This window comes from Sinocyclocheilus grahami, unplaced genomic scaffold, assembly GCF_001515645.1.
Source record: "Sinocyclocheilus grahami isolate Dianchi unplaced genomic scaffold, SAMN03320097.WGS_v1.1 scaffold737.1, whole genome shotgun sequence".
NCBI classification, from domain to species: domain Eukaryota; kingdom Metazoa; phylum Chordata; class Actinopteri; order Cypriniformes; family Cyprinidae; genus Sinocyclocheilus; species Sinocyclocheilus grahami.
The window spans coordinates 153396-165024 of record NW_015505916.1 but is presented as its reverse complement, the minus strand read 5'-3'; the positions used below and the strand labels follow the sequence as shown (position 1 = coordinate 165024).

The 11629-nt window shown below is 36.7% G+C and overlaps 2 protein-coding genes across 3 annotated transcripts in view; both read right to left on the bottom strand.

Moving 5' to 3' along the window:
* Positions 1 to 2035, bottom strand: part of hccsb (holocytochrome c synthase b) — a 6597-nt gene extending 4562 nt beyond the window's left edge. Inside the window, exons 1-4 of the mRNA XM_016244885.1 lie at positions 1956 to 2035; positions 1098 to 1232; positions 888 to 1021; positions 652 to 800 (exon numbers count right to left, since the gene is read on the bottom strand). Coding sequence (XP_016100371.1) covers positions 652 to 800; positions 888 to 1021; positions 1098 to 1232; positions 1956 to 2031 — 494 coding nt within the window. The 5' untranslated portion in view covers positions 2032 to 2035. The remainder of the gene's footprint in view (positions 1 to 651; positions 801 to 887; positions 1022 to 1097; positions 1233 to 1955) is intronic.
* A 1164-nt stretch (positions 2036 to 3199) lies between these two features.
* Positions 3200 to 11629, bottom strand: part of tlcd4a (TLC domain containing 4a) — a 14829-nt gene continuing 6399 nt past the window's right edge. The window contains exons 6-8 of one of the 2 annotated variants that reach the window (XM_016244886.1): positions 6537 to 6610; positions 5170 to 5254; positions 3200 to 4893 (exon numbers count right to left, since the gene is read on the bottom strand). In XM_016244886.1, coding sequence (XP_016100372.1) covers positions 4663 to 4893; positions 5170 to 5254; positions 6537 to 6610 — 390 coding nt within the window. In that variant the 3' untranslated portion in view covers positions 3200 to 4662. Of the gene's footprint in view, positions 4979 to 5169; positions 5255 to 6536; positions 6611 to 11629 lie in introns of both variants that reach the window. The other variant, XM_016244887.1, reaches the window with a different exon arrangement.

Here is an 11629-nt window from a genome sequence, read left to right as displayed (position 1 = left end):
CAGGAGTTGCGGGGGGAGGGGAAAAAACCCCGCCATAAAGTCTCGAGGTATGTTTTTTCAAAGTTGAACTTGCATTAATTTAACATGGCTTTCTAAACATCCTTTGTGCGAGACGCGAGTGCAACGGTAATAGATGTCCCTCTAGAAAATGCACGAAATATGCGTTCTGTGCGAACAGCTTGGTTTCAGTTTTGACGTAAACAAGATCTCCGCATTGATGTTCTCTTTCCCAGCAATATTTGTAATTAACAACGCAGCAGCGCCGCATCTAGTGGCTTCAACTGGATAGGTTAACAAAAACATTCAAATGCAATGACACCTATATCGTCATCACATCTCGTGCGCCACTGATAAGGCTGCCTCTTTAACGCACACCTAAAATTGTGGATGTGGATTTTTATTTTAAATTCGACGAATATTCGAAATTCCAAAAAAATTTTGACAGCCCTAGTGTGGAGTTGGGAGTTTCTTGACCTTGGAAAATAATACTGTTTTTTTCTATCTAGGTAATCAAGTTAAAGCACTCACAAGCATCCTGAAGCTAAGCCAAATGGCATATCTGGTCCACTTAGAGCTCTCCAAAACATAAACAGGACACGTGTCTGGTTGTAAAACATAGATTTAGGAATAGAAACATAAAGGTAAACTCACCCTTTCCGCAGCATTGCATTCCAAAACATCTGTTCAGAAGGATAAACCCAGTTCTGGCCTGAGCCTGATCGTGGGATTTTAGACTCCTCTCTTTTCACGGACAGAGAGAATGGCTGGTCCGGGGTGGGCACCTGATTTGGAGGGGGCATCTGTGGGACATATTAACGCAACATTAACACACATAAGCCAAAAGAATCTCAAAGAGCATTATCTTAATGATGGGATGCCCAGCTCACCATGTTTGTGGGATCGATGGCTCCTTCAGAAGCGCTCATGGGACATTCGACAAACTCATAAGCTCTCTCCTGATGCGCTGGGCCGGCTGGCGGCGTCTGAGCCTGATGCATGGGGCACTCAGGAGGCGGAGAGCCTGGGTTTATATTACACATTGTGAATAATTATTACATAAAACCCACTGATATCAAGCTCATGATAACATGACTCACTTTTAGGGGGCTCTTGATGCATGGGACACCCAGGAGGTGGGGACACCCCACTAAAATGAGGTGCTGACATCCCAGACTCTGCCTGAATAGTTGGGGCAAGATTGGATACAGATGCACCCATGATGAACACCAATCCTGAAGAGATCAATAGATCAAGAACACTGAAGGTCAAGTAGATCCTGTTGCATCATTACTTGTGTTATGCTGTTCATAGAAAATCTACTTTCTCAAAATCCATCATTTATTCACCCTCATCTTGTTCCTAACCTGTAGGACTTCTTTCTTCTAACAAAAAAAAATGACTTATGTCAAAAACCGGACTATATAAGTATTATAAAACTGTACAACCTTATATATGAATATAAAAATATATATTTTCCTCACACAAAGCTATCATAAGGTTTCATATGACTTGGAATATGTGGTATGAACTACTGTCATAGCGTGTTTATTATAGTCATTTTTGGAGCTGGTCACCAAAAGAAAAAATGATATATACAGTATATATTTCATAGAAATTTGGAACAACTTTGCATGTTGTTTTACGTTGACACAACAGTTACTATTTAAAGAGATATACGTGCTAAAATACTATACTGTCAGTGAGAACATCAAACATAAATAGTTTTAGTAATTTATATACCATGTTTAAAAAAATTCGACTTTTACCAATCCCAAAATGGAAGAGTTACAAAATAAGTTACATAACGTCATTCATAGTCATGTTAAACAATGTCACGGAATACCAAACCACATATTTCTCTAAAACACCTTCTTTAAAACCTAACCAGATCTTTAACTATATTAATATAATGATATCGATCAATAAATGTTTACAAATATGACAGCTAAACTCACCTTTCTGTGAGTGTAATGTGTGGATCGGACGCTCCGCAATGTCAACGTGCCCCGCTACTTCCGCTTCATCCAGCATGCACTGCGAGTGGGGCGGGACGAATGCGTAGCTCATAAATATTAATTAGATTGTGAAAGCTTGGTTGGTACGATGTAAATGAAATTTTGCTTTTTTCATTTTTCTGTTGAATATACGTTTAACAAATTGTAATCTCTGTGCTCTAAAACTGTAAGTCAGTTGGAATAATAACCAATTCTATTCTAATAAACTAATACTCAAGATATTGAAATGAACCAAAACAAAGGATTCACACAATCGACATGGATCAAAATGAACATATTGCTTTATTGAGGCAAATGGCATAACGAAAGTGAAAAATTAAGACACGTGAAAGAACAAACGTTCAAAAATAGCTGTTGTGTCATTCCTCAGATAGACCTACATGCACTTTCCATCAGTATAATGGGAAGATGATCCTGTGCTCACCGTAGTAACAAATGTAAACCTTTACATGGCAACAATTTCCTGTGACATTAGTGTATGGAACGCTACAGTAATAAAAACAGACACAGTCATGATATTGTGCATTTTCACACATTCCATAAATTAAGCATTAATTCTGAACACTGAAGGTTTGGAACTTTATGCATTGAAAAGACTTTTAGTAAAAGTAAAATTCAATATTGTTCTGACCATTTAACTGCTTATAGATTCATAATTCAGTGCTTCCTTGGAAATTACCTGCAAGGTTTTAAAAGTTACACTGAATAAACTTTTCCCTTCTTTTACTATGCTTATTTCAGATTACACTTGTACAGTATAACAATGCATGTCTGTTCACCCAACTGGGGTTTTCTGTTGTTGTGCCACCATTTACTTAATATGGACGATTAAGAACAGCCATCCTTACTTTTGAGCTTTGGTTGGAACATTGGTGAGAACTAAAAAGATAAAACAATCAAAGTGATAGTCATACATCCATTCCTTACATGACCATACAATGAACCATGCACTCTAAAAAAATGCTGGGTTAAATACAACCCAGTGCTGGGTATAATAGGGACAAACCCAGCAATTGGGCTGTTTTGACCCAGCGGTTGGGTTACATGTTTTGACCCAACCTTCTGGGTAGGAACCCAACCGCTGGGTCAAAACAACCCAATTGCTGGGTTTGTCCCTATTATACCCAGCACTGGGTTGTATTTAACCCAGCATTCTTTTTAGAGTGTGTGGAACAAAATGACACTAGAAGAAGTTTATTTAACGAAACAAAAAAGGCATTTTGAGTGATTGAATACGAAGGCAAAAAAAATTAAATAATAATAATTACAACATGGATTCCTGTATATCTCATGCCAGTAAAGACAATTCTTCATAGGTCTGGCTCCCAGAAATAACGCATTTCAAAATTCAAGTACTTAGTTCATTAAAAACAGAACCCCTTTAAAATTGTTTCCACGCAAATCTCTGTAAGCCATCTCGAACTCTTTCATACATTTTAAATCAATAAAACTCATGCGCTCACATCCATGCCGCCACTGAATGCACGTGTGCAGTATGAATATTCTACACTAAATTCATCTTAGTGACAATGAATTTTAAAATGAATTCATAAAAGTATCTCTCATATGCTGTATATCTATTCAGATACATTGACGACTTTTATACCTTTCCGTTAAAAAAATAATAAATATGCCGTACAAACATTACCATGCTGTCCCAGTGCAAAACTGGTTCAATAAATTAGGTACGATGCAGGAAAACGATCCGACGTTGAGAAAGTCCTCGAACATTCACGAGCTACACTTCCTTTTAAAACCATTTCCAAATCAGAATCGATCACTTAATTCAGTATTGATCGGATAGCCTACACTGTACACCAACGTAATTAAAATAATTACCGTATGTTCATTAAAATTTTTATGTACAATGCAAACATTCAGAGAACAACATCGCCGCATGCAATTAACTGTACAGTGCGAACAAAGCCTGACGTCCGTTTCATGGGAGCGGAGCGAAATCTGAACTGAATCTGGAGCGAGTGTAAACAGGTTTCATTCTTAAAAACAGTTCCGTATTAATGCGACCACTGCTCACATCTTGTATATATAAAATATTTCCCCACAGTTGGATCTCATCGGTGCATTCGATAAAATATCTAATACACCACAAGTACGTGACATTAATTTTCCAAGAGATTCTTCTTGAGTACACTGATTTTCCTCGTTTAGTGCAGTGCAGTTGTGTGGATGAATCTTTCACAGTCAATATACGCGGCTTTGAAGTAAACGTGAACATCAGGTGACTGACCGCTTGGCCCCTTTGCACAGTACAGTGATTGAGAGCCAGGGACTGAACTTTGATGAATAAATAATGTGGTTGACCTGCCCACAGTTTAAAATTAAAACCAAACACGGTTAAAATACAGTTCAGCCGGTGATCTCGAACAGTGCATCGTTTGCACTTTTGGTGTACAGTTTCAAAACGAACACAAAATAAAAGTGGGCGGCCAGTCTTTTCTGGTGCACTAGATCTCAGTTTGACATTTTGTCAGAGTTTCGGGTCTTAACTCTGAAATATTGCTCTGGGGTGGTTTTCAAAGTCTTTACCGGTCACTATCATACCATAGCGTCCCATGAAGACCGTCAATATGACGACGACCCTGTCTGTGAGCAAGTGGTGTAAAATTCGAATGCCCTTTCTTTTCACTCAATCGGTTTTTCCGTTCTCCTGGCTCTCGGGTTTAGATTTCTGGCTGGAACGCAGGACTTTGTAGCAGCCGCGGGCAATTTTATGCATCCACATGACGTTCATGATGTCCAGGCAGATGCTGGAGAAGATCCAAGCGCTTCGGCCGCCGAAGGAGACCTTGTAGAAGGCCTCTGTGCCGTACACTGAGCACATTCGGCTGTAGTATACCGGCATGACGGCGATCCGCACCAGGAAAAACACGGCCGCCATCAGTACCCCGTTAGTCATGTTGGGCTTGGATGCTTTGGAGTAACCTAATACTTCAAAGAACCAGCTGGAAAACACAGGTGAGCAAAGTGACATGCTGTAAACTAATCTACAGTACCATCACAACATGTATTTGTGTCATTTCTTATTAAAGACAACATAAAATTGCATTTGAAACATTTAAAGGAACAGTTCAACCAAAAATGAAAGTGTACTCACCCTCAGACCATCCAACATGTAGATGAGTTTGATCCGCACCAGGAAAAACACGGCCGCCATCAGTACCCCGTTAGTCATGTTGGGCTTGGATGCTTTGGAGTAACCTAATACTTCAAAGAACCAGCTGGAAAACACAGGTGAGCAAAGTGACATGCTGTAAACTAATCTACAGTACCATCACAACATGTATTTGTGTCATTTCTTATTAAAGACAACATAAAATTGCATTTGAAACACATTTAAAGGAACAGTTCAACCAAAAATGAAAGTGTACTCACCCTCAGACCATCCAACATGTAGATGAGTTTTTTTCATCGAAAAAGATTTGGAGAAATTTAGCATTACATCACTTGCTCACCAATGGATCCTCTGCAGTGAATGGGTGCCGTCAGAATGAGAGTTCAAAAAGCTGATAAAAACATTACAATAGTCCACAAGAAACCCACACAACTCTAGTCCATCAATTAACATCTTGTGAAGCGAAAAGTAGTGAGTTTGAAACAAACTCAACATTAAGAGTTTATTTTTTTTTTTTTGCTTCTGGCTAAAATACAAGTCCTCTATCCATAATATTGATTTTTTTTCCCAGTGAAACAGTTGGTACTATCTGAATCAAAAGAGAAATATGCACAGATATGCAACAAATATGTTGGGAGGATTTTAATATGAGGAGTCAACAGAGGATGGACTTTTTCACTGGAGAAAGCATTATTATTGACTATTTTGGCCAGAAGCTAGATTTGTTTCTTGCAAACAGACAGCTTTTCGATTCACACGATGTTAACTGATGGACTGGAGTGGCGTGGATTACTTGTGGATTATTGTGATGTTTTTATCAGCTGTTTGGACTCTCATTCTGACAGCACCCATTCACTGCAGAGTTTGGACTCTCATTCTGACGGCACCCATTCACTCCATTGGTGAGCAAGTGATGTAATGCTGAATTTTTCCAAATCTGTTCTGATGAAAGAACAAATTCATCTACGTCTTGAATGTCCTGAGGGAGAGTACATTTTCAGCTAATTTTCCTTTTTGGGTGAACCCACAGTGAAATCTCCTTGGTCATGTGCAGATTGGCTATGCTTTTGTCTAATTATATTTTTTACTTTAGGTAAGGACAGACAAATAACAAATAATGCTGGAAATGTTGTTACAATTAGAACACAATAAGCCAAGATCTTATAGCTAAGTATTTTTCGCTGCCCTTTAGCCTATAGACATAAATGTCTACAATAATCATTTTAAATCATAATAATAAATCGTGCATAATATAACCAGAAACACTTAAGAAAGTACATATAGTTCAGATCTCATGTTGTCTTTAATGGCTTCAAGACGTATATGGTGGGCAAAACTACAAAGTTCGCCCATTAAATACTTTGTACTTTAATCAGTCAAATACCTACCGTTGGTTTACACACGGTGTGGAAAACTCTGCAAGCAGACGGAAGTTAGCAAAATAAGGCAACATTCCTTGACCCTGGAAACACAAGGTGAAGAACAAACAAACAATGACACGGACACGAGTTATAGAAAAGCACAGACTCATGAATCAGCTCTAACAGTCTCAATATCTCCTGCTGTCAGGCACCCACAGTAATTGCTTCAGTGCTGAGTTATGAAACTTCACTCTGACAGATATAACAAAAGAGCAAAGTACACAAAAACAAAAAAAAGTAGAAAATAGAAAAAGGGTTGCATGGAAATTGTTTTTTTCTATTAATATAAAATTTATTTTAAGATCAAATAATGCCCTTCAGTATTTATTGTCTATATTTAGATTATTTTTAGTTAATATGTAGAGGTTATAAATGACTTACAATTTGTTTTTTACTTGTAATGCATGTACAACCCGCATTTCAAATGAGCCACATATCGTCAGGCACATACAGTGGAGTCCAAAAGTCTGAAACCACTAGTGCAAAATCTTCTCATTTGAATTCTTAACTACAAATTATAACTACAGAAATGAATATCATATCTATTAAAATGTATTTTATTGCATAACAACTAAAGTGAAACATTCAATAAAAAAAATTAATGAATTTCAGAATTTCTTCGTATTTCATTTGTCTTCCTTTTTGCTTTAAAGACAGCGGCTCTTAAGCTGCATGATTTCCACAAGTTTGTGTAAAACCTGATGATCAAATATTTCAGCATGATTTTAGAATGATCTAAAGAACATCTTGTGCTTCAATGGAAGCAAGAACTTCTAACCATCTGTACAAAGATGTTCACATAATCAATGTCAAATTTATTTAACCATGACCTAGAAATAGTTCACCCAAAAATGAAAATTCTCTTCTCATTTACTCACCCTCAAGCCGTTCCAAACACAAAAGAAGATATTTTGAAGAATTTTGGTAACCAAACTTCCATAGTACGGGGGGGAAAAAATACTATGGAAGTCAATGGTTACCTGTTTGGTTACCAACATTCTTCTTTAAACGTATACAGGTTTGGAAGAAGTGGGGAGAGAATAAATGATGACAGAATTGGCATTTCTAGTTAAACTTTTCATTTTAAGCATGTTAAAAAATTGCCAAAATGCTAATCATTTATTTCAAATAAAATCCCAGATTTTTAATGTGGTATCAGACGTTTAGATCTCCCTGCATGGTCAGCCATGCACGTTCTGTCAGAGAATGAAGCCTTTTACAGCTTTTCCTTGCAAAGCGAGGATTATTCAGACCTGTTCCAATCAAACGTTCCTCTCCAAACCAGTTTTGACATTATAATTCCTACAGCAAGAGAATAAACATTTGGTTTCTCGATAACACACTTACCTTGAGGGCTGCAATTAAAACACACATTAGCATACTTACTGCAAAACAGGCCATATAAAAATCAAGGATAAAAAAATAATAATCAGGTTGGCTAGCAGATGCATGCTGGTACCCTTAGGTACTGGTAAGTCCATACTGTAACTGGGCTTCAGTAACTGCTCAGAGTTCCATAACAGCAGGACAGCAGACAAGACAGGAGAGAGTCCAACTAGATCAGCCAAGCCTATAGCCCTCATCTCTTAACCCGACTAACAGTGACACTGGTAGTTTTTGCATGAAGGGTGCAGACAAGACAGGAGAGAGTCCATCTAGATCAGCCAAGCCTATAGCCCTCATCTCTTAACCCGACTAACAGTGACACTGGTAGTTTTTGCATGAAGGGTTTTGCTGGTCAGAGGAAGTGAGGCTGCATTATTCAAGAAGTCATGTTAGGTGGGACAGAGACAGACTGACAGACAGATTCTTGGAAAAAAGGTGCAGAAAAAATGCAAAAAGAACGAACGACACAGAAGCAGCAACAACATTTAAGACTCGTTGGACATGCACTATGAGAAACAAATCGCACGACACACTGACAAATTAATTAGATTTGATTCTACTTCTAAAAAAAAAAAAATGCCTCTAACAGTTTGATAGACCGTTAAAGGTTATGTGTCAGTGCCAAATATAACGAAACGCTTTGCTCTTAAGATGAAGCACAATTATTAAACACTGAAAAATCTGATGGGATTTATTATGCTGTTCTAAAAATAAGGCGGATATTAGAATGTAGTCTGCAGTAATTAACAAAAAGACACTAAAAAGTTCTGGTTTTAATCCTAATAGCATTTCTAAACACAGGAAACAATAACAATGAATGACATTTCCAACGACAGACTTAATTACCCAACAGAGACTTCCAGCTCCACGTTAAATTACCTTGATTATCTTGTAATAATTTAGAAAAAGGCTTGAAACGGCAGTCATAAAAGTGACCAGTGACAGTATGGTCTACATCCTTACAACAAAATGCACGTTCAGGTTTGAGGCGATCTTCAAGGCTGCATTAAATCAGTGCAAGGTAACTGTAGGGTACAGAAAAGCCATCAATATTATCAGTCGCTGCCCCAGATGCATTTTTAGGAATGGGGGTTTTTTTTGTGGCGCCCATTTTCAGAAATGAACATGCTAAGGCACTAAACAAGGCCACTAAACATCATTTGTCATGGTCATTCTGCAAAACATGTGCCTTTTGAGTGCCTGTTGTATGTATTGTTTGACTAGAGGTGCACAATATATATGCGACTAAAATGAAATAACTATCAAGATAGATGGCAGAATTACAGCTGATCTTAAGTAATAATATGGTACAGTATATTCGATCACACTTTTTTTGTAACTATCCGTGCATTTAGTAAACACATACCGTGCAAGCATGACCCGGAAAAACAAGTTAACATGTCAGGTCACTCTAATCTATTAATGGCTTTAACAATTAACAGCTTTTAATAACTTTATTAAACTTAAGATTTCATTCAATAGCATATGTAGTTATTATAAGGTATATTAATATTCAAAATATTTGTTACACTTAATAAATATATTTAATTATTTTATTTAATTTATTAAATATTTTATATATATATATATATATATATATGTATATGTATATGTGTGTGTGTGTGTGTGTGTGTGTGTGTATAAATATATATAGTGTCCTGACATAAGTAATATATAACAAGTTCATAAATCTTTTCAGTTCTTAAATCTTTTTTAGATTTAAATTGAGATTTTAACATTTTACCTCTATAAAAACCATCAGCAAAATATATTTAAAAAAATTATTTTCAGCTTTTTAAAAATTATTCTATAATAATTCTAATAATTTTGAATGATTTTATAATAAATTATAAATCATTTTAATAAATTAGTAATTATTGAGCAAAGTATAGTAAAAGCATAGTGTTTAATGGATATCAACGTTGTTGATTATAAAGGGAGCAACATAGTTTTGTCACATTGCATCAACCCTATTACCCCGTTGCTGAAATTACATCCCAATATGTTTATTAATACACATTCATTTAGATTGAAATGACAATACTATGTATTATAATTTATTTACATTTATGAACCTATTAACAACAAATTCTTTGTCTGGTATTATTGCCATTATTGACTTTTTCTGTAAAACCCATTTTACAGAATGACCCATGCCAAACAACTGAGCATCAACAGATGCAATTTTTTTAAGTGTTTAGGTTCATTTTAACTAATTTCTGACTGATTTCTATCAAAAGACACAAGTAATAACCTGTGCAACATGTAAACTAAATGCATAGTTATTTAAGAATTCAATTGAGGACCAGATCAACCTGTTATTCAGCAAAACCTTCCCATATCGTGAGTGTGGATCAGCCCAACAAACAAGCGCTTTCTGGCTGTTACTCATCCTGCAGTTGAGACGTGGATGTTAAGTTTTAGAAGAGAGAGAGAGAGTTTAGGAGGAAGATCGGCTCAAAGCAGGGGAAGGTTTCAGAGCATGCACACAGGAAACCCTCCAACGGCACCACAGGAGCAGAGAGCATCAACACATGCACACAATCCAATCTGGTGCAGTCTGGGCTGAAAGCCGGCCAGACCTGACCAATAGAGTTGCTGAGGGGGGTCAGTGAGGTAGAGGAGGAGTTGAGGAGGAGAAAATGGACTTCTGCATAACCGTCAATGAGCATTCCATGCAAAAAATACCATCATCATCATCATCATCATCATCATCAACATCATCATAACCATAGGCAGCTACAGAACCTGGTGACCTAGAGGGTAACCATACAACTGAACCAAGAGTGAACAGTAGTGACCTCAGTGGTGCAGTCTAGTGGTTAAAGATCTGGGCTGGCAACTACTTGGAAACCATGTTTAACCAGGAATATGCCAAATAGGGATGAGCAAAATAGTTTCTTAGAAGATGTTTACAAAACAGAGGTTAATGTGTTCAAAACTAGACCGAGCACAACAAAACTGGACATAATGACTCAATCTCAAGATTCATAAAAGCTTTCAAAGTTGGACTATTTTTTTAAAGACATCAGCCTAAATGTGTTTGTATGTAATAAGTGCTTTAAAAAATTTTAATGCAACTTTTTTTCAAAACAACTGTACTGTGCAAATTAATAAATGATGAATAAATAAAAAGCATGCGGTCAACATGCTATTTAAAGCATCTACATTGTTTAAAAAATATAGATAAACTAGTAAACCACTTAAATGATCAACAAGTTAGTTAACCATGACTTACCTCTAATATTACAAATATATACAGTGGGGAAAAAAGTATTTAGTCAGCCACCAATTGTGCAAGTTCTCCCACTTAAAAAGATGAGAGAGGCCTGTAATTTTCATCATAGGTATACCTCAACTATGAGAGACAAAATGAGAGAAAAAAAATCCAGAAAATCACATTGTAGGATTTTTAAAAAATTAATTGGTAAATTCCTCTGTAAAATAAGTATTTGGTCACCTACAAACAAGCAAGATTTCTGGCTCTCACAGACCTGTAACTTCTTCTTTAAGAGGCTCCTCTGTCCTCCACTGGTTACCTGTATTAATGGCATCTGTTTGAACTTGTTATCAGTATAAAAGACACCCGTCCACAACCTCAAACAGTCACACTCCAAACTCCACCATGGCCAAGACACCAAAGAGCTGTCAAAGGACACCAGAAACAAAATTAT